Source organism: Tiliqua scincoides, chromosome 1, assembly GCF_035046505.1.
Source record: "Tiliqua scincoides isolate rTilSci1 chromosome 1, rTilSci1.hap2, whole genome shotgun sequence".
NCBI classification, from domain to species: domain Eukaryota; kingdom Metazoa; phylum Chordata; class Lepidosauria; order Squamata; family Scincidae; genus Tiliqua; species Tiliqua scincoides.
Window position 1 is genome coordinate 80,933,995 of NC_089821.1, and position 23,189 is coordinate 80,957,183.

Here is a 23,189-nt window from a genome sequence, read left to right on the forward strand (position 1 = left end):
AATGGGTGTTGTCTGCTTCTTTGAAAACTAGTCAAGTATGTTTTGCACATATGTGCGTGCAATGTCATAAATGCATTTATCAGACACTTTAAGGGCCCAATCCTATCCAGCTTTCTAGTACTCATGCAGCCATGCAGTGAGGGAACAGTCATGGAGCCCTCCTCAACATAAAGGAACGTTTGTTCTCTTACCTCGGGGCTGCATTGCGGCTGTACTGGTATTGGAAGGTTGGGTAGGATTGGACCCTATATGGGTTTAATGGACTTTTGGTATTAACAAACACCTCTTCCCCCATTAGTCCATTAAACTAAGTTTTATTGATGATGACGTGGATGACCTGAAGGTTCACTGTACTGGTATTTTCTGTGAAGATCTTAGATTACATTTTTCTAGTGATCATTTCTATTGTGCCTATTATTATTTACTATTATGCCTTACTTAAAAGACTTTTGTTCTACTTGGTTATTGGTTGGAATCTATCTTAAAATCATAGGCAGGACTTCCTTTTATTTATGTAGACCAAGGATCTCAGGCTAAGGATTTAGGGGCCCAATCCTATCCAGTTTTCCAAAGCTGATGCAGCTGTGCCAACAGGGTGTGCGCTGCATCCACTAGTGGGGAGGCAGCCACAGAGGCCTTATCAAGGTATGGGAACAATTGTTCCCTTACTTTGGGGCTGCATTGCAGCTGCACCAGTGCTGGAAAGTTGGACAGTTTGTGCCCTAAGTTTCTTCCTTTTTAATAATTATTTTAAAGCAAATTTTGACTCTATCATTTAAATTACATTTTCTCTGAATGATCTAATTCCTTAGTATTAATATGGGTATAACTATATGTAAAGCATCTTTGGGTACTCACTTGGGAGAAGCAGGGTATAAATTGATAAATAAATGAATAATGAAAATAACACTTCCTGTCCCCCTGGAGTCTCTAAGGCGGCCATTTTCAACCACTGTGCCATGGCACACTGGTGTGCCACAAATGGTCTGCAGGTGTGCCATGGGAGTTTGAGGGAGGGTTATTTATTAATAGGGCCATTGGGAGATGTGAGCCCCCCACCAATAGCACAGTGTTCCTTGTCAATAGTCAAAAGACTGATGGTGTGCCTTGACAATGTTAGTACCTTGTCAGTGTGCCTGGACAAAGGTTGAAAATCACTGCTCTGAGGTCAGCTAAGATTATATAATAGTGCCATCTTGTGCACCATCTTTTGAACAATAATGATGATATATTGTGGGAGTGATTAACTTCTTTGTAGTTCTAGGCATGTTATTTATTGCTGGAGATTCCTTGTCATTGCAGATTCTCCAAAGCATGGGGCTATCATTTCTGTATCCTGAACATTGAGAAAGGTAAACAGAATGATACACACACAAACAAGCACCTGTATCACCTTCTGCTGCTAAGGATCATGGTCAGTGATTAATTTAGGCAATCCATGTAGAGGAGCAGAGTCACCGATATACTTATGTCAGAGACTTCATTTTTGTAAATGTGCTTACTAATGTGTAAAGTGTAATGTGGCAGTTTCAGCACCATGCAAAGAAATGTGCTTACTAATTTTGGTAACATGCAAACATGCTATTTAAAGAGGAGCCCTAAACATCTTACTAATTTGACAAAAATATGAAATTCGTTAGCAATGGAATAATATGCTTTCTTAGATATTGTACTCGGCTGTTTAGTTGAACAGAGGAAATTATTTCCTCTGTTCAACTAGAGTGGCTTGCACTGTTTCCTTTAATCTGTGTGGTCACATGGCTGCACAGCTTGTCGCTCTGGGAAGCTGAGCCCCACACAGCTTGATGTTGCTAGAAGTCTGGTGATGATGTGTGGCGTCATTGCTGTGCATCTGAAAATGGTGGGAAGACATGGGGTGAATGGCACCCATTATCAATTCACACACACACCCCCACTCAGTGCTTGAAGCAAGCACTTCAGCCTCATGGCTACGTCATTCTTGAGAGAAAGTAGTTTGATGTGCTTTCTCCCACATCTTGCCACTTTGGGGAGATCAAGCAAAAAATCAAATATGCAGACGGGTCTTGCAGTGCTGATGGCTGACAATCTGAGACTGATTGTCTTTGGTATTCAGTATAAAACCAGGTAATGGATCTTAATCTCTGGTCAGATTCTGATCTTGTTTGTGTTGTCACATAAATCATTCCTGGACTGTCTAATTTTTCCCAATGAAAATAATGTGAAATGTTGATCTTCTGGCTTTGTTCTAAATTTAAAAAATTAATGCAGAAAACCAAATCAAGAATCACTCTGTGATTTTAAAAGTGCCAATAAGACCAGTTTAGTTTTGTTTGTTATATTAGTAATGGAAGAAAAAGCCAGAGATATGCTCTTTTGTATAGGACTTTTTTCTTCTTCCAAAACATCATTATTTGATGTTACCCTGCTGTGATAAATGGGAATGAAAAGGGAAGGGAAAATCTATTTCAAGCAATGGGTTTTAACATAACAAAAGGGGAATTTTGTTTTAATTAATAAATTGGACTCGGTAAGCATTATTGGTTGTTATGCTGGATTAGGATTTAGTAAACCTCTGTTTTCCTCTCTAAGGGTGCAAATCCTAACCTGCGCTGCACCCAGCATGGGTTAGGTGCAGACTGGGACACAACTCCGAGTAAGGGGATTTCTTTCCCATTACCCTGAGAAACGCCCCAGGCAACCCTGTGGGGCTATTTGAATCTCGGATCCCTATGGGGCTACTCGGATCAGCTATGCCTGCAATTTTGTGAGTGCAAATTCGAGTGGTCCAAGTAATGCAGCTCATACCGGGGACAGGGGTTGGGATCCGGTCTGCACTGACACAGCCTGTCCCATCCCCATCCCAGTCCCATCCCCCGGGCTGCCCTCCCCCCACCCAGAAATGCTCCCTTCCTGCCTCTGTTCCTCCCTCCTGCTGCCGTCTCCCACCCCCTGTGCCTGTGCCGGTCTGCCTGACCTGGCACAAACCTACTGCCTCCGTGCTTGAATATGCATTTGTGCACTAGCCTATCTTACTCCCTAGTAGTCGCAGATGTGCTTTATGGCACGTTTTCAATGGCTGGGTGCCAGCACAAGGAACTTGTGCCATCTGGGGGAAGGGATAGGATTGTGCTGCCCGTGTTATTTTTATTTGTTCTGCTCTCATTACTGTTTCTGACACTCATGTCCTTCTAAGGGTGTGAACTGTGCACAGAAATCCTTCTACATATGTAACCTATACTGTGCTACACAGTTTTGCGAAGCCCATTCTTTTCTTCCTTGTTTTTGTTTTGTTTAAACCTTAAACATTGGGAGGCTTCCAGTGTTCCATAATGAGTGGGTGGGGGCACTTACACAGCGCGTTGTGGCACCTGCAGTACTTACCATTTTGCCCCCCAACTATGCTACCTGTCTTAATGTTCACTGGACAGTGTTTTCAACCGTTCAGTGACTGATACTAATAGTACCAGTGGTAGACCTGGGGCTGGCGGGGGGGGGGCAAATTCCACAGATGCTGCAATTCCTGCACACTCACCACGCCCCTGCTGCCTCTGCCTCCACCAGCCGCACCACCCCGCCTGCCCAACCAAGCCATTCCACGGGCAGGCAAGGCTCTGTGTGGCACTTGGCAACAGTTCAGAAGCCTTCTGAGGCTGCTCCCACTATTGGGAAACCAGAAATAACTGCTGTGGAACATCGTGCAAGGCTCCATGAGCCTCTGTGAGTATCCTCTGGAGGGAAGGCAGCATGCTGGGGTGCGGCATATCGTGGACCTGCCCCAGGTTGCAATGAAGCAGTTCCACCACTGAGTAGTAGTGCTTCCTGTCTGTGAACAGGTTGATTTGGTAGTGCTGAATTGTTTATCTTTCTTCAAGGAACATATCTAGCTTTTTTTCAGAAAGAGGTTGACTCTCACTGAAGAATGTTGGCACTTCCTCAGATCACACCGACCGATGACATGGCAGTGGTGGGGAATGTGAAAGAAAAGCAGGAAGTACGGAGAACTTTTGGCCTTACATCACTCTAAAAGCTCGGCAGGCAGTTCCTTTCAGTCTGTAGGACTTCCTGAAGACTGCATAGCTTTTTAGCCAAAGTTGCAGATCTGTTTCCAAAACTTTTTTGGGTTTGTGTTGAGGACTGCACAGCCACTTCAGTTGACTAAGATCTGTGGCAGTTCTTCAGGCATGTCCGTTCAGGACTTGACTAGGGATTTTATAGCCCCAATGAAAAATGATGAACATTTCAAGGGGGCAGGTGGTGTTAATGGTGCAAAACTAATAAAAAATAGAATGCCCTTTTGTGTGCAAAAGTAAAACCGAAACTTCATAAATTGCTTCAGCCCTGCATTCGTTATGTACCAGAAGCACCCTCTGCTGGTTGCCATTAGAACAACTCAGTTGTATGTCCAAGGTCCTGTAGATGAATAGAGATTCTTTCCAGTATCTTTTGTGCAAAATGTGTCCTCAAGGATGCTAAGAGACGCTCAGGTTGAGAGGGACGTATTAGGATGGCCAATTTTCAACAGCCATTTTACACTGTGTTCTCATGTGGTTACCAGTGAATGAAAGTTTACAACATATCCTTGAAAGCAGAAATACAAGTTTATCAAGCATACCTTGACTGGAATGTCTAATGAAGATATCATATCTTCATAATAGTGATGTCATATACTGCTTAACTTGCCACTATCTGCAGAAAAGTTAGCCTAGAGGTTACATTGGGGTGATACTTTGGCTACAAACCAAGTTTTCTAATTAGAGTGTTGGAGTGCACAAAGTATCTTTTGTTCAAAGTACACACAAAAAGTCATACAATATTCTTAATATATAGGTGGCAATGATTTCATTTGCTAAAAAAAAGAGGAACTATCTTAAGCTTTATCTTTAAAAATCCTTAGAATAAGTGTACTGTATTCTAGGATACTGAACACTTATTCTACAACTTCCAAATAACGTGTCCTCTTTTTCTACTTCTAGTTTTAGTTTAGTGTGGATTGTAATGGAAAAGGCAAAGACTCCACAATGAGGAGAGAAGATGTTTAGGGAAGTATTCATACATTCAGTAACAGGAAAGCCAGCCAGCAATGCTTTAATCATTCATGTTATTACAACCTATGTACAAATACCAGACCAAAGAAACATCAAAAGAAAGCTTTTACCTGTCATATTCTTAAAAATAATAATAATAATAATAGAGGCCTGTATCTCAGATATATGTTAATGGCACTTAAAGGAGAAACTGGGTTGAAAATTCTTCTCCATATTATCCTAGCATTAAGTAGTAGTTCATAACTTGTTGAGATCTCTGTTGGCTGTGTTATAAAATCACCAAATGTTGTTATATTATTTCCACCAAAGAAAGGTGCCAAAGTTCATAAAAATTGTAGTTTTCAGTAGATCTTCTATTAAAAAATACATATTGCTTAATCCTGTCCATGTTTGTTACGAAGTCTTCAAAACAAAGAGCTCTGGGGCATTTTATTTTATTTATTTTTATGGGCCCTTGTGACCAGTTCTCAACCTGGCTGGCTTCTGATGTCACTCCCAATTACATCTCTTTTTGTTCACTGTAGAAAGGAATTGTGTGCCTACAATGCCCAGTTGCACTTGCAACCTGCTTTACATTCTAAAGGTGTCATTTCACAGGAAGGGCTTTCTGTATATCCCCTTCTATGTGCTTTGATGGTCAGGTAAGGTTCTACTCTGTGTTCCCCATCCTTCAAAGCTAAGGTTGGTGTATACAGAAGCAGGGCCTTTCCAGTTGTGGCACCCACATTATTAAAGATGGCTTGCAGGGTTCATTTTGCTAGTTTTCAAAAGCATAAATGAACATTTATTCCAGATGGGCTTTTGGATAGCTGCCTGTCATGTTCATTTGAAATTGGTGCTGCTACTCACATTAAAAAAATTAATATTGACATTTTAATAATACTAAAGTGCATATTAATATATACATCTTTAGTATATTTTAGTTAAATTCTGTCCAATATGGACCAGAAGAGTAGTCTATAAATTTACCCTTTATATAAGAAAAAGTATAAAAAAATATATTTTGAACTCATTTTCTTGCAACCATGTATGTTGAAGGCACTTTCTCAAAAGTGCAATTTTCTCAATTTTAGCAAGTGCAAATTTGCAAAAGTGCAATTTTCTCAATTTTAGCAAGAACATATTATATTTGATTTTGAATATGTATTTTAGAGGACACAGTGAAGGCAGGGTGTTAATATTCTGGGAGACCTGAATTACAGTGTAAAACATTCTAGTGGACTGCTGATATTACACTTTTTTGTGTTCTTACTCTGGTCTTGAATCAGTGGTGTTTATGTCTGTATGAAATTTTTTAAAACTTGGCCTTATGGATGTTTTTGATAGACAGTTGTAAAATAAAAACTAGTACTGTTTAGTAGATACTTCTTCTACTTGACAGCTGCAGTGCAGCTAATATATTTTGGAATGATAATCTTTCAAGCCACCGAATATCAAGTTTGCCACTTCATTTGCACTGCGATCAGTTACGGTGGGTAGATTGGAATCTGATGTTACTTGAAAGGCTGGTGTCTTGTGGTCTTACTTGGTTTAAGACCCTCAGCTTTTTCACATTTAACGTCTGGATAACCCTTTCCCACTACCCATTTTCCTAACTTAGACTGATCCCTTCCTTGTCATTTCAGATTTATTTTAGGTGTTCTGTCTTGGGGCATATTGCTGACATGGAGTGACTCATTGCACATATAAGACAGGGGTTCTTTTTACACAAGGACTTTAAAAGAAGGGATAACCAACATAAATATCTTTCCCAGATGATGATAGTGGTGTTTGTTTTACTTTCTTCTTTTTTTTCTAAATTGTAGCAATTTAGAGCAAATTCATTTCTGCTGCAAAACATTGAGCGGTCATCAAGAAATGCATGTGATATATGATGGAAAATGAACACATAACAGCTATTCAATAATGGCAATTTATCAGTAAGCAGCAAAAAAGCATTTCACTTTGGATCTGATTGGATTTGGCTTGGAACACTGTTGAGTGTTAGTGTAGATAATCTCCAATCACTCCTCAGACTATTGAATCCACTTATGTGGAATGGTGTTATTTTGAAGTGGTACCCATGGATAATTGGATGTTTTGTGTTGAACAGTCATGGAATATAATGGGATATTCTTTTCTGTCCAGGTGTTGGACTGGATTGAAAATCATGGGGAGGCCTTTCTTAGTAAACATACTGGAGTCGGAAAGTCCCTTCACAGAGCCCGAGCTCTTCAGAAAAGACATGATGATTTTGAAGAAGTCGCACAGGTAAGAGAAAGAAAGATCTGAGGATATTGCATTGAGAAAGAGCATCTTTGTAACTGTTGTGGTTTCCAGGACTTTGGAGTGTTTAGAGCTTTGAGAATGCATGGAATTTGCTTTCAGACATGTGACATAAACTGTGTGTGGGGATCCAGAGGTGGGACAGCTATTATTCTCTTGGGTTATTGACCACGGAAAACTTCTGGAGGAGATTCAAAGAGTCAATGCCTGGGAAACCTAGCTTTAGACTGGTGTCCAACCTTCCCTATTGGGGAAAGAGGTTGAAACAGATGGTGGCAGAAGAGCTCTAGGTATTCATGAATGACACGTCCTTCTGCAATCCTTTTCATTCTGGCTTCTTGCCTGATTATGTGACAGAGACAGCTTTAACAGCCCTAGTGCATTACCTGTATTTAGAAACTGAGAGGGAAACACTTCTCTGTTGATCTTGTTAGACTTCTCTGATGACCACATTCTATCCTCCTCCCCCTCCCCGTGTAGCTGTGCCGAAAAGGTGTGTGCTGTATCCAGCAGGGGATTGGATGGAGTGGGAGGCTTTGGAAGGGAAAGAGGATTTGCCAGTGATTTTGCTGGTGTAAGGAGAAAAAGGGAGCAAGTAAGCTGCTACTAAGCAAGATAGGATCTGGCGCATGCCATCACTGCTGGATTCACCCCCTCCCGCAGCCTCCTCATTCCCCATTCCTCTTCCCTACCCACCCAGTTTCCCTCCTCCCTGCCCCCATTCTTCCCTCCCCCACTCACTTCCAAGTCAGCCTACCTCCTCCAGCAGGCAGCCAGCACAGTGATGGCTTGCACAGGAAGGCAGCTAGCACTGCCAGCAGCCAGCACTTGCAGAACACTAGTTTCACCCGTGAGGTAGCCATGTGGCACTTTTAACAATTCCCTTGTACTATGTGGCACAACTAGTGAGAGTCTCCAGTAATTCCAGTGTCCAGAAGATACGAGGCTGAACTTTCAGAATGGAACCATTTGACTATATAGCTCCCCTTCTCCAGGGCCATTTTGTAGCTCTGTGAGTCAATATGGTAAAGATTACTGAGATCCCCCCCAGTCTGTCCTTGAAGAGACTGTCATGCAGGCTGTAATCCCATCACTTCGTTATTTGTGTTGGCCTTGCTTATATATTCCATTTTACTGTCATAATTAATTCATCCCTTCCTTGACATTTACACCACAAGTAATCTCATGTATGTCTCTTCCTAATTGACTCTTCCCATAACAAAGACATTGAACTTCTCTGGGCTTTCTTTCTTGATTAGTAAAATTACCCCCTCCCCCCCAAAAAAAATTAAGAATCAATCATTTTTCGAAGCTCCATTGGTCCTAACTTATTGTTTCTTACTGTATTTTTCTCAAAAAACCTTCCTTTCAGAAGAGTGACTGTAGCATACAGAGCTGCCTTATATTGGGTTCAAATTCTGCTCCAGTATTATCTGTAGTCTACAATGGCTCTTCAAGGTCTCAGGCAAAGATGTCCTCTCACATTGCTGTCCAACAGCCCAATCCTGAACTTCCCGGGGTGCGATGCTGCGGCGGCACCAAAAATGGCTGCCACCACATCATGCGCACTTTGGGCAGCCGCTGGCAGCTCCTTGGGAGAAGGGTACTTTTGTCCCCTTCCCCTGGGTAAACGGAGTAGCCCTGCAATGCGGCTAATTGATTCACCACCAACCTAAAGGCTGGCATGAATCAAGTACCTCCGTGTCGAGTGGCAAGCCCGACACGGAGGCTTTGGATCCCACCAGTCCTGCCTCCCTCCCTCCCCTCCTTCTCCCCCCCCTCCCCTAACACCTCCTCCCCACCCTCTACCTGCCCTCTGCTCACCACCCCCTCCCCGGAACACCTCCCCCCCGCCTCCCCCCTCGCCCCCATTTACCTCTCCGCTGCTCATTAGTCCATGCAACCACCAGGTGCAACCACCTGTGACTCCTTGCACAGGAGTCCAATCCTGAGCTCAGTGCTCTGGCTCAGTGCTGGTGTGCACTGTTGCAAATGTGCCGTAAGGCATGTTTGCGCAAGCGCAGGTGGTAGCCCAGCACTGGCCAGTGCTGAGCTACCGCTGGGCAGGCATATGAACATAAGAACATAAGAACAGCCCCGCTGGATCAGGCCCATCTAGTCCAGCTTCCGTATCTCACTGTGGCCCACCAAATGCCCCAGGGAGCACACCAGATAACAAGAGACCTGCATCCTGGTGCCCTCCCTTGCATCTGACATAGCCCATTTCTAAAATCAGGAGGTTGCACATACGCATCAAATTTGTCCAATCCCCTTTTAAAGGCATCTAGGCCAGATGCCATCAATGTATGTGCATGCCACAGGATGTGGTGATGGCATCTGGCTAATTGAGAGCATGCAATGTATGTGCTCTGCCACTGAACTGTGGCCCTTCTCCTCCTCAAGGAATATAGTGGGACTTGTCAGTGATCTATGGGCCAGTGAGAGTTCAGCAGTGAGTGTGTTGTGACATCAGGAGATTTGTGATCAGCTGTCTTGCTGTTTTTTAGAAGTTTACTTAACAACCATGACTGTAGCAGGGGAGGAGACAAGAAGAGAGATTACGTTTTATCCTTCTCCCATAGTTTTTGCATTAAATTGTTCCTTCCTGAAGCTACGATTTGCCCTGTGAAGGGCAAAACATACAGTCATGGATAATTCATGGAAGGAACCCCATGTGAGTTTTGCATCTAAATGTGCACTACATCCATGGAAAGTACTGATTTCCAAGTGGGTTACTGCATGTTTGTTCTGGATCCCAGTCTTTTATTTTTAGGATACAAAATATGGCAATGATTCTCGAACATTTCCGGCTCGCGCCTCCTCTGATCCTTGTGGCCATTGGCCACGGCTCCCCATTACAACATCTCACCTCAGTTACCCCCAAAATGGGGATGAAGGTGTTAAAATTATACACTAGAAACAAAAAAAAACAGCTGCCAGCACTCAGCACTCAGAGGCTGCAATCCTAACTGATGCAAATTGAAACCTAGAGATAGTTTGACTGCAATCCTAACCTCACTTTCCTGGGAGTAAGTCCCATTGAACACAATAGGACTTACTTCTGAGTAGACCTAGCTAGGATTGTGCCTTTTGTCTTACAATAGCAGCCAACAGAGTACCCCCCCCCCCCAAGGATGCAGGAGGAAAAAGGAGAATGGCTAAAAAGGAATGGGTATTTTTATTTTTAATCAATTTTAGGAGACAAAGCCATCAAGAGTGGTGTTTTTTTCTTTTTTGAAGGGGGAGGAAAAAGAGAAAGGCGAGGATCCTTCATTAAGCTGACACAGACCCCAAGCCTATGTAGATCTGCTCAGAAGTATGTTCCATTTGAGTCAATGGGGCTTACTCCCAGGAAAGTGTGGAAAGGATTGCAGCCACACAGAGCAAGATTACAACTCACCCCAAAGTAGATGGGGCCTGCTCACACACATACACCCCAGCAGATGCCACCCCATTCGCCCCAGGCAAGATGGAAGAATGCAGGCTGGGGCATTTGGACACTAAGAGCAGGCTGGCTCCCTCCTTCACTGAGCTGCTCTTCCCTCCCAGTTTGAAGCCTGCCAGGAGCTTGCCCTGAGCTGATGAGATGCAGCACCTCTGCACTCTTCTCCTCTCCTCCAGCCTTGACCAATTCCAGGATGCCCAGGGTGAGGGGCACACTGGGAAATGTAGTCCTTGGGGCGAGGCTGCACATGGAGAGAGCTCCATGATGAGATGCAGCACCTCTGCAGCTACCCAGCCAGCCTTCTCTCCCACCTCCCCCCACCATGTTTCACACTGCGCCACCATGCTGCCCCACCTACCTCTTTCTCAGCCTCAGAAAAGCAGCAAATCAGGAGGCAGCACCTGCAGCTGAGCTAAGCAAAGCAGAGCAGCTGTGGCTACCTGTCGGCTAGCCACGCCTCCCTAGGGAGGCGGGATGCACAGATTGAATACCTCAGAAATATGGGTTTCTTTAATCCACATTTATAAATTCCACATTATCATTGCCACCATCATCCTTTTTAAATTACTTTAATGCTCTTGTTTATGCATGGCTGTTATTTGTGAAAGCTTGTGAACTCTGATCTAGGAATGTCACGTACTTACAGTGTTGGAGATTCAAGCTGATGTTGTAGCCCTTGAAAACCATTGTGAATGTTTGGAGTTCCTGAGTGAAAATATATGGTTTGTTACTTGATGCAGTGAAGAATACAAGGAGGGAGCTGTAGAGCAAAGGAGGTAGACATTCTCCTGCATGTGCTGCTGTTCTCCTGCTTTGCATTGGCAAGTAGTGAAGATCTTAGCAGGGAAGTTCCAGAGCACAAGGGCTTTCCTGCTCAATACAATTGGGCAGCCCAATTCTAAGTCTCCCGGTGCCCACAGCTGCAGCAGCATCAAAATGGTGACCACCTGATCCAATGGGTGCTGGGCTAGCATGGACAGTCTCCTTGGGGTAAGGGAGCATTTGTTCCCTTACCCTGGATAATGCAGACAAGGCACCAATGGGTCTCCTCAGAACTGCACCCACCCAAAAGCTTGTGTCAGGCTGCCTGGGCTGGGACAGAGGTTAGGATTCAGCGGCAGAGCCTCCCACTGTCTCCATCCCATCCTGGGCCCGATCCTTGCTTCCCTTGCAAGTCCTCAGGACTGGGCTCTAAATCTGCTTATTTTGAGCAATAGGGAGCTAGATGAATTTCCTTTTCTTCTTTCTTGCATATGCAGATACAAGACAGAGAAATGGAGCTTAAAAATTCCGAATTCTTCTTTTTTAAACAACTCCTAAACAAGACCCAGGTATCTAAAGAAGACTTCATAGCATCCCTCTACTCAAACATTTTGTTACATAATAGATTGCTTTACTGGTTCAGGGTGCCATGTACTGGATTGAAATGTGGCTCTTCTTCTAAGGACCTTAGTGAACAGATTCCCCTTCATCTCCAGGATCAGCTTGGCTTGTGCCTTGCCCTGGATAGATTTATGTCAGGTTCATTTTACTAATTTATGGGGGTCTGTCTGAAATGTAGCTTAAGAATGCTGTGTGGCACACCAGGACATGTTTAGTGGGAAACCAAGAGACTCCCACAATGTATCAAAGGTTAAAGGCTTGTGAAAATAATACCCTGTGCTTTGGAAGAGTGTAATAGCAAGAGCAAAGTGCAGAGGTCATCATTGATCAAATGTTGGATTCCTTTTGAAGAACTCTCTCTTGAGTTGGTATATTATTTTATCTTGTGGTCTGGGAGGAATTTCTCTTTCACCCACCAAGTGCATGATGGTAGTCTCTTGTATCACCCACATGCTCCCTTGTGCTTAATTTTCAAAGTTTGTTGTTTACACAGGAATATAAACAGAAGCACCATTTAGGGAGGGCAAGGAAAGCATGATTCTCTTCTGGAGTGCCTACATCTGTGGTTATTATGAGGTAAAAAGTAACCACAAGAAATGTTCTTAGAATACACTACCATTCCCAGAATTTGTCTTGGAAAAATATACTTCGGTTTGTTGAACTTTGCTGTGAACCTTGCCATACAAATATATCCCCTGCACTGAAATGGCAACATGAATTTTCTTGCTCCATTGCTCCCGTTGCACCAGGAATTAGAAAAGTTAAGACATGCTTCTGCAGTGTTCTGGAACATGTGCCTCAGGCCTTTGAACCATCTTCAGATGCAGAAGGGTTGTTCAACTCCATAGTTGTCATGCGGTATGATGCCTCTGGATTGACCAGACCTGATATAGATATTAGGAGCCTGGCCGTCCATCCTTGCCAAATCAACAGAGTATTTCATGTTCCAGCTTCTCCTCACTACTCAGGTCATGATTCAGGTTCAATCAAATACGGCCCTACTTTCTGTCACCCACAAAAGCAGGGGCTTGTTCTCATGAGAGACCCCATCTAGATAAGAGCAAAGCAGCCCAATCGTGACGTTGATGGCTCCACTGAGTTCAGCACTGCGAAAACAGCTACCACTGCATCCATTGGTACTGTCAAGGCCGCCAGAGGTCTCCTCAGGGAAAGGGGACATTTGTCTCCTTCCCCTGGGGAAAATGCCAAGCCCCACAATGGGGCTTCTCAAGTCTGTGTGCATTGTTTTGCTGGCACAGACTTGAGAGACTCAAGTCTGACCCGACATGGCCTTCTGACCCGACATGGGGTTCAGGATCCAGCAGTTCTGCTCTGCTGTTTCCACCTCCCTTCAACCCTGGTTCCTCCCCTGCCCCACTCTCCCCATGCCCCATTCTGCCCACTCCCCACCTCCCCCTGCCCCCAAACTACTTACCTCCAGTCGGTGCTGCTGGGCACCAGCCAACCGTCCACATGGCACTGAGGCTCAATGCTGACTGGCGCTGGCTCAGATCTGGCGTCCTCTCCTCTCCGGTGCTGCAGACATGCCTTGCAGCATGATTACAGCACCCAGTGCGGTTCTGGAACTCAGTATCAGCACTGAGAGAGTTCAGGATTGGACCCTTAGTCATCTGTGCAACTGTAGTGTTTCTGCTAGTCATGTAGTTGTCTTGTCAGCTATTGGAATGCGTATGGCTGAGAAGAAAGTTAAACTCCCTCCCCCCAATGCACATAGATTGTAGGGGTTTGATGTGCTTACAACATGGAATGTATTTAACCCCTCTAAGCAAATTGTGCTGCATGTAGCCTTATAGGACATCTGTCCCTCATTTCTAAAATCCAGAGACTGAGTACAATAATTTAAGGCACTTTCTTTTGGACAAACCTCTGTTGGTGCAAGAACAAGCAAACATTTAAACCGCATAGAACTACTGCAATCCCTACACGTCTGCACCAATGCATTTCCCTGTTGTAATGTCATTGGAAGATGTTGAATAAATTACTTCATGCGTCTAGACACCACTCTAATTTGCTGTAACACATTTTGCCAGTGTGTTTTGTGCTAATGCACAGTGTAGTTGTTGGTATATCCATATCCAGTCCTAATCCCATATATAGTAGTATAGGGGGAACAGTCTGTAGATAAGGTTGCATGAAATTTAGTATTAGATAGTATGTGTTGTACGCAACTCAAATGCTGCATGTTCCTTATGGTGTTAAAATAACTGCAGAATGGGCCGAAGAGATGGAGATTGGGGTTTGCATGTTTAGTCCTGCAGATGGCACTATCCCTGCATTTAGAAATACGGCTGCCTCTCTAAAAGGCTGAACCAATGGTTTCCTTCTCAACCCAGTTTAGCAAAGCATTGCCTGACTAGGAGAAGGTAGCCACTGGCAAAATGCAGCACTTCCTTCAGACGCCTTCATCCTTTGTTTGGGCACCTTGTTAGTTTTCTTGCTAGCAAAAGCTAAAAATCTGTCTATTTCCTGCTTCCAGAAACCACCTATCATTACAGTTCTGCATCTTTCTCTCTTTTTCAGTACAATGCATGAAACTAGGACGCATAGATTTAGGATGCATGGATGCTATTGCCAGTATTTAGAACCTTGAGCATGAAGTTCTGGGAAGAAGAAGCATGCTTATATGGGAAGCACAGCAATGTTTTCTAGAACCAGTGAGGCACTCAACATGAAATTAAACAAAATACGATGTGGGCACAGCCTTACAGTTATTAGCAGTTTCCCCAACTCAAGGAAAAGTATGCAAGTTCAAGCAAAGACATTTGACTCCTCTGCAGATTTCGTACATAATGCAGTTTCAAAAACATACTGTTTCACAAGAAAGTGCTTGGTATAATTTTGCAGAATTTGCATGTAGAACTGGGAGTGGGAATTTCTGATTCGTGCTGCTGCATACGTTATGGGATTTTTGTCTTCCAACATGTCTGTGACCATTTTAATTTAACAAACATGACAACCACACAATAGCTTATCAAGCACACTTTGTTATTTGGCATTTTCTTTCTGAACTACAAAAGCTTTATTCCCTCAGTGATTACGCACAAACTTGACTCTGTTTAGTACAAAACGCAACAAAAACCCACATTTGGCAAACTTCAGTGTGATTAAAAACAAACAAGCAAACAAAATAGAAGAATTTTTTAAGGAAATTTTTTCCTTCTTCGATACCAGGGTGTGGAAGGGACTGTATTACACTTGATTACCACAACAATGTTGATACCCAGAACAAGTCCTTTAGTTGCTTACCTTTTGTGTTACCTGATTCACATACTTGCCATATCTGTTGGCTGCACACAATACAACTAACCGTATTTCCATGACACACTGACTCTCACCCAGTTAACATGTGCATGCTTTTCCCTCTAATTTCATGGACTGATCTGTATAAGAAACGAAGAGTAAAGAAGTACTGTACTGATTCACTGCATGAAACTCCCTCCCCACTGTTTCTATATTGCTTCTTCCTCTCATCTGTTGAAAGTACTAGGGGAGGGGCTGTAGCTCAGTAGTAAAGTACTTGCTTTCATGTGAAAGACCCAGGTACAGTGTGTGGAGAAAGACTCTTCTCTGAAATGCTGGTGAGTTCTTGGCAGTTACTATATAGACAGTACTGAACTAGATAAACCAATAATCTGACTCAGTATAAAGCTGCTTTATGTGTTCAAAAAGGCTCTCTTCAAGATTCCTTGAGCCTTGCAGGGAAGGAGGTCAAAATACTCTGACAGCAAGTGAACGTGCTTCTCTCTCCCCAGTGAAGTTGAAAATTGGAGGATTAGAAAGGGTCAATACTTCTTTCATTCTCTTGATGAGGGCAGTATTAACCTGTTGCTCCTTGTTACATCTAGACCCATTGTATACAGAAGTTCTAGGTCCTTGGATATCCAGATAGGGCTGGACAAGACCTTGGCTGAAGCCCTGGAAAGCTGTTGCTAATCTGTGGAGAGGATCCTGAGCTAGATGAATCAGTGGTCAGACATCGCATAAGATAGCTTCATATGTTTGTTTATTCACTAAATTCACCAAGGAAATGCCTGTCAAATGCATTGGTTAGGGCAGGGGTGTCCAAACATTTTGGCAGGAGGACCACATAATCTTTCTGACTCTGTGTTGGGGGCCAGGGGGAAAAAAGAATTAAATTACATTTAAAATTTGAATAAATTTACATAAATGAATATATTAGAGATGCAACTTATATGAATGAATGAAGGTCTTGCAGTAGCTCGAGGCCTATAAAAGGCCTTGCACAAAGCAAGGCCGGCCTTTTGTTTGCTGCCACTGCTGCATCACAGAAGTGAAATAGCAAGTAGTCAAGGGAGCCCTCGTCCCACAGCTCAGGTGAGAGGTTGAACAGTCATCCTCATACTGAGAGCAGTTGCGTCGGCCAGCATGGGCTCCAGCAAGTCTCTGGAGGGCCAGAGGCTCATTGGAGACTGGGGGCTCCCTGCGGGCCAGATTGGGAGCCCCTGAGGGCCGCAAGTGGCCCCCGGGCCGGGGTTTGGGCACCCCTGGGTTAGGGGAATAGGGAGGTCTGTTTCCTTAGCCCTTATCCCAAATGTCACAGCAGCTTTCCCTAGTAATAGGCAGCCCAATCTTAACTAAATTCCCTTGTACTGATGCAGCAGCGCCATGGTTTGCTCTGCATCCTGCAGGGGAATTTTGCAGCCTGGAGATATCCTCAGAATAAGGGAACATTTGTCCCTTTGTCCTGGTGAAAGGCCCAGCTGCAGTAACGGGTCTGCTTGGACCTGCACCTGCTAATTCATCAGCATAAGTTTGAGTGGGCCCTTGGTTGTGGATCTCACTCAGGGTGGGGGATAGGATACAGGGTGTGCCAGTGTAGTTGATCCCATCGTGAGCCCGATCCACCCTGGTTGCTGCCTCCCCCTCTCCTCTGCTGTCTGGCGTGGGCCTTATCTGCACCAGCATGCAGTGTTCCTTACACTTGCATTCGCAGGCTGACGCAGGCCTTTCTGCTGGTGCCACTAACTCCTATGCTATTGCAAAGCACTTTACAGTGCTTTTGTGATAGTCTGTGACAGCAGACTGTGCACTCTGCTGATGCGAGGAGACCTTACGATTGTGCCAGCAGTTCCTCTTCTTGGGCTAAATCTCTGTCCGTGCAGACCAGTTCTCTGGACTGAGCATGGGCGACAAGGGGCAAAGACCGAGTCAACCTTCCAAGTCTAACGTGTGCTTTTCGTCCTAGTTTATGTTAAGAACTGGGCCAAAAACAGATACTGCCTCCCTCATAGTTAGGGAGGCAGATTTCACCCTGCAGGACACACTACTGAAATCTGGTGGGATACAGTGTCCAGAGTGGATAGAGTGATGCTTTTCCCCCCTCTCACATAACACCAGAACCAGGGAACATCCACTAAAATTGGGTGTTGGGAGAGTTAGGACAGACAAAAGAAAATATTTCTTTACCTGACATGCAATTAGTCTGTGAAACTCCTTGCCACAGGAAGTAGTGATGGCATCTTGCTTAGATGCCTTTAAGAGAGAATTGGACAAATTTCTGGAGAAAAGTCCTTTACGGGTTACAAGTCATGGTAGGTATGTGCAAGTTCCTGGTTTTAGAGGTAGGCTGCCTCTGATTGCCTGATGCAAGGGAGGGCACCAGGATGCAGGTTGTGTCTTGTTGTCTTGTGTGCTCCCTGAAGGTTGGCCATTGTGAGATATAGGAAGCTCGACTAGCTGGGCCTTTGACCTGATCCAGCGGGGCTCTTATGTTCTATGTTCTTTTTCACTGTCAGGGCACTGCTGTTAGCTGAACACAGTAAGCAAAGCAGACTATGTCCCACCAAATTACTGTATAACAGTGTGGTGGTTTCTTTAGCACACAGCTCTGAACCAAACATTGCCAGGGAGTGGGTGAGATCATACTGTACCAACTCACCACAATCACTGCCACAACTCACCACAATCAACCTACAAACCACTGCACGGTTTGAGATCTCTTCTTCCCCTTCAGTATCCAATTGTTAATTTCATAAACAGTATCTCTTTTCTAATTAGGAATAATCAAATTAATTAATAACAGTATTAATTTCATAAGCAGTATCTAGTCTTTTTTAATTAGAAATAGTCAATGTTTGATGAATCTAGTAATAAAGCATATCTTATTAATACTACAATATGGTCAAGTAAATAAATACTTCTGACTCGGTAGCCTCCGATGCATTTATCCCCCTCCAACCTTTTGCATAATTTAGTCTGCCATTTCTTTTCTTAGAAGTGAAGAAGCTAAATTATACCCTGCTAGTTCTTTCACAAAAAATTAATTACTTATGCGAACATTAATGAATTAGACATTTTGCAGCCTGTAGTCAGTTTCCTGTTCTTGTGATGGCATGTTTTATCAGTTTCGAAAGGTGATTATACATAGATTATCACAGAAAGGTTATTAAGAAATTTGAGATGGAAAATTGGTTTTGTGCTGTAAATGGTAAGCTGCTGCTGTTTAACTTACGAATTTCAAGGGCTTTCGCCTTTTTTGGTTTAGCAAAAAGAACATAAATTGTGAAAAATGGAAAGAGGTCAAATGCAAAACAAGTAAAGGTATTATTTTATAGAGTGTTTTTTTTAGGTGCCTTCCTTATGTAGGAAGCTATACACATCAGATTTATCCTGTAACAAATAAGTAGCATAATGAAGAACATTTTGGGACAGTGGCATAGCTAAGGGCATGCAGTGGGAAGCAAGTATTTTGGGGTTTCTTCTGTATAATCCAACCCCTCCTCTTTGACAATCAGAGTTTCCAATCAGGTATCCAACCCTTTTGGATACACCACCACTGATAGAGATTTGGGGGAGTGGCTAGAAACAGGGCCTTCTTGGTAGTGGCGTGTCCTATGGAATTCCCTCTCCTTTGATTTAAGACTGCTCCCTCCTAAGAAGCTTTCTGACAAGGTCTAAAAGACCTTCTTTCAAAAAGCCTTCTGACCTCAGCAAGGTGTCTTTTGGTGTACATTTTTTCTGGTTTTATTGTGATTTTCATTATTTATTGATTATCTATTGTTTATTATATGTTCTTGTCCTGCATTGTTGTTCTGATTGATAGGTGCTGGCTAGTTCTTAACACAGTATAATTTTTTATTTCATTTTGTTTGATATTGTATACAGTGCAGTTTTATATTATAGATATTTTTAATAGTTTTTGGAAGCTGTCTTGGGTACCCTTTCAGGAGAAAGGCAGGATACTAGTAGAATAAGTAAATGTAACTGTGCCACATTTTCACCCACAAAAAATTTAAAGGCAACAGGGGAGCTTCAGGAGGTGGGAGGGGTAGAGTTTCACAGACTCTTTTTGCTTACCTTCTTATGCAGTTAACCAGATTTGACTGGTGATAGTGTCACAAAGCCAAATCAGGGAGGAGACAGAACAAGAAGAATTGTCCTCATTCTGGCAAGACCTTGTTAACTAAACATATGATGACATAATGACTAGATGATGACATCACTAACTCATCTCAGAGTGAAGGCAAGGCTTCTTGCCTTGAACACATGATTGCTCTGAATGAGTGAACATTTTCATCTTGTTTCCTGACCACCCTAAACAATTGCCAAAACCAGGGTGTGCATTTCATAGGGGAATTTTTTTTGTTGAACCACCCCCATTTCAGCTCATCTCTGGAGTTTTGAGATTGATATCTCCTGAGATTGAAAACTCTGGCGTTTTGAGATTGATACAGAACAGCATTTGTTCTGTAAATCTGGTGATGTGCATACAAGAGTGCTTTTCTGGATAAGTGAATAATATCCCAGAATGCACTAGGTGAACTTCTACATGTACGGGGTCTCGTTCTCAAGGATCACTTGGAAAACCAGAAATGAAAACCGTGATTTAGTAGGTAAAAACCTGTTGAATTCTGCAAGCCCTGTGAAAAAACTAGAAGGTACTATTTCAAAACTAAAAGATAGAAAACTAAAATACTGGCTGCATGCAATCTTGCTCAGTCATCAGGTTCACCTTATGATGAATTCTTAGACATGGAGAAAATGTGGCATCAGAGGGCCAAATGCATATTATTTGTTTGCATTATAAGTATCATCTGTGAATGGTAGAGACCTCAGCACCAAAGGAAGGTTTTCTTTAGTAGCAGAGCAGAAGGAATTAAAGAGAGACACAGACAGCAAAACTGAATTTATTAAGAGCTTTATTTGAACATAGAGAGAACTGCTGCCATTGCTATATAGATAGAACCAACAAGACAGGAAAAGAAGTCAAGCAGCAGGTCTAGTAAAAGTAGAAGAGAGCAAGCCCGCAACTCTTTAAACAATAAACTCCCACTGAGGAGTGGAGTGGTAGAGGGAGTAGGGAAGCTTCCATTGGTGACAGTGGGCAAAGTCCTCCCTCCACACAAGCTGCAAAACCAGTCTTGATTGGCCTTCCAAATGCAGTTGTTTAAATCAGTGGTTCCCAAACTCTCTAGGAGTTTGGGAGCTTCCGTAAATCTTTGCAGGGAACAGAGAAATGCCAGGAGCAATAGGGGCTTCATTTTACTGCAGCAGCAGCAGCCTCCCAGGGTTTCTTGGAGCCCCGCTGAAGCCTCCATGGGATTCCCCAAGCTTCGGAAAATATAAAAATAAAGATTGCGACCCACTTCCAGTTTTCGATCATGAAACCGGAAGTGACTCGTGATCTTTATTTTTAGGTTTTCCAATGCTTGGGGAGCCCTGAAGAGGCTTCCGTGGGGAACTCCGCATGCCATTGGTGGTGAGTAAAATGAAGCCCCTGTCACCCCTTGCAGCAGTGCAATCCTGGGGATTGTATCACTGCAGTTTCCCCCTCCCCACCTCTTAAAGGGGCAAAGACAGCTCCTCAGACTGGAGCATCATGACGCCCTAGTTTGAGAACCTCTGGTTTAAATAGTAATTAAAAAAACACAAAACCAGGGTGTGGTAAATTTGATGTCACATCAGTCAAAGCATTTTATTCTATTAACTTTCTAATACCTGCACTTCATAATCACATGTAAGGGTCTAGTTTATATTTTGAAAATCACAACATATCAATTCTGACAAATTCCATAAATTGTATTCATGGAACATCTCCATTCAGCATAGTTTTCCACACCCAAAGTAAACTCTGCTTAAATATATCAAATCTGAAGCAAACTCTTATGCTCAAATTCTAAGCAGAACCTAGGTCAATATTCTCAGGCTGTGCTTAGTACAAGATTTCTACACTGAACTGAAACACAAATTTGAACTAATTACATTTAATACAGTACTTTGAATCTGTGGTTTTGAACTACATATTTTTCCTTCATCCTTCATTCTTCCTGAGCACTATTTTAAGTTTATTTGACGGAACCCGCAACATTAGGATGTTAAACAGACTCCACTTTTGTCTGGATAGTGTCACATGTAATTCTAAAACTAAAAATAAGATTCAAAATGTGATTTTATGTTTGGAATTTCAAATTTCCAAGTTCCATCAAGTTTTGATGACATATTTGGTCCTTGCTGGTAGTTCACTTTGGGTGATTGTCCTTTAGATAGAAATGTTCAGTATAATGACCATTGTTTGTTTTGGGTTGAATATGGAATGCATAGCAATGAAAAATAAGAAATTGGCTTTGACTCGAATACAGAATTTGTGAGGCTCTGCCAACCACAGATTTCTATACATGCAGGGAATTGCTGCCTTTCCTATAATTGTCAGGTAATGTTCTGTGCATGAAATGCAAATGCACATGTTGAGCCTTTCCTGATGTTTTTAGGGTTGGAATGTTTCTTGCTTGATGAACCTCCATATGCATATTGTAGTCCCTGTGGCCATGTTTAGGAAGATACCTTACTGAATCAGACCATTGGTACACCTGGCTTGCATCCTAATCCTATGCTGTTCACCCACCCTGCAGTACAGCGATGCTGAACCAGCCAGAGGTCTCCTCTGGGTAAGGGAAAATTGGTTCCTTTATCTTATTTAGTGACCCCACAGCCCATATGTTTCTACTCGAATCTGCACCAGCAGTTTCACTGGTGCAGATGTAAGTAGCCCGGGCAGGGTTTTCAGACACAGGAGGGGGGTTAAGATTGGGTGGCAGCCTCCGCTGCCATTCCTGCCCCCTCCCAGGGGGGACTGCCACCCGCCTCCTGGACCATCCTCCCCTTGCCCTGTTTCATCCCTCCCCACTGCCCTTCCCCCACCCAGGAACTTACCTAGTGGGGAACTTACCATTTGTTGCTGCTGCTGGTAGTCTCTTCAGTTTGGAGTACCAGCACTGACTGGTGCTGGCTTTTCCACCAGCACCATTCCTCTCCTGGCTGCCATGAAGTACCTTATAGCACTTTTGTGACAGCCATTGCCAGGGCAGCACATGGGCCAAAGGCAGTGCCCTGTCTTAAGATTGGACCTTCAGTATTAGTGCTACTAACTGATAGCAGTTCTCCAAGGTTTCGGATAGGAATTTTTCTCTGCCCTCTCTGGGGATTGAGCTTGGGACCTTCAGCATGCGAAGCAGATGCTGTTCCAGTGAGCTTCAGTTCCTCCATCCCAGATAAATGGGAAAGATTTATGAATTGAAAATAATCCACCTTGCAGGTAAACACACTGTCAAGTCCTGATGATTTTCATGCGACCTAAACGTTTGCCACTGCACTGGATGGAACCAGAAGCCTACAGGATAGCATAGTTTCCTAGATAATACGCAGTAGCCAGTGAAAGACCCATATTTGTGTGTGCAGAAGCAGTGTTCTCAAGTTGTGGTTTACATGCTGCAGCATGTCAACCATACACAGTCCATGCATTGTGAAATATCTCACAGGAGGCTGCTTTTTCCCTCCAAAGTGGGTAACTCTAAGTTGCTTCTTTACGACAACCTGAGATTCCAGGGACTGCGGAAATAAGTGAATGCTCAGCCTTCTAATCTGTCAGACAAGCTAGCTGCGGAGGGGGTGTGTGTTTCAAATGAGAAGCTGCTTCATGCCTGTTTAGAGATTAGTCTATGTGGGTTTTTGTTAGCTCCTCTTGCAAAGAGCATCTGTTGGAATCGCTGCTGTTGTTTCAAGATGCTAGTTTCAACTCCTGCATTTTGAAA

At 43.4% G+C, this 23,189-nt stretch overlaps 1 protein-coding gene across 1 annotated transcript in view; it reads left to right on the forward strand.

Annotated features, from left to right (window-relative positions):
* Window positions 1-23,189, forward strand: part of LOC136645156 (kalirin) — a 250,046-nt gene that overhangs the window by 132,886 nt on the left and 93,971 nt on the right. The window contains exon 10 of the mRNA XM_066621402.1: window positions 7,155-7,277. Within this exon, the coding sequence (XP_066477499.1) occupies window positions 7,155-7,277 (123 nt within the window). The remainder of the gene's footprint in view (window positions 1-7,154; window positions 7,278-23,189) is intronic.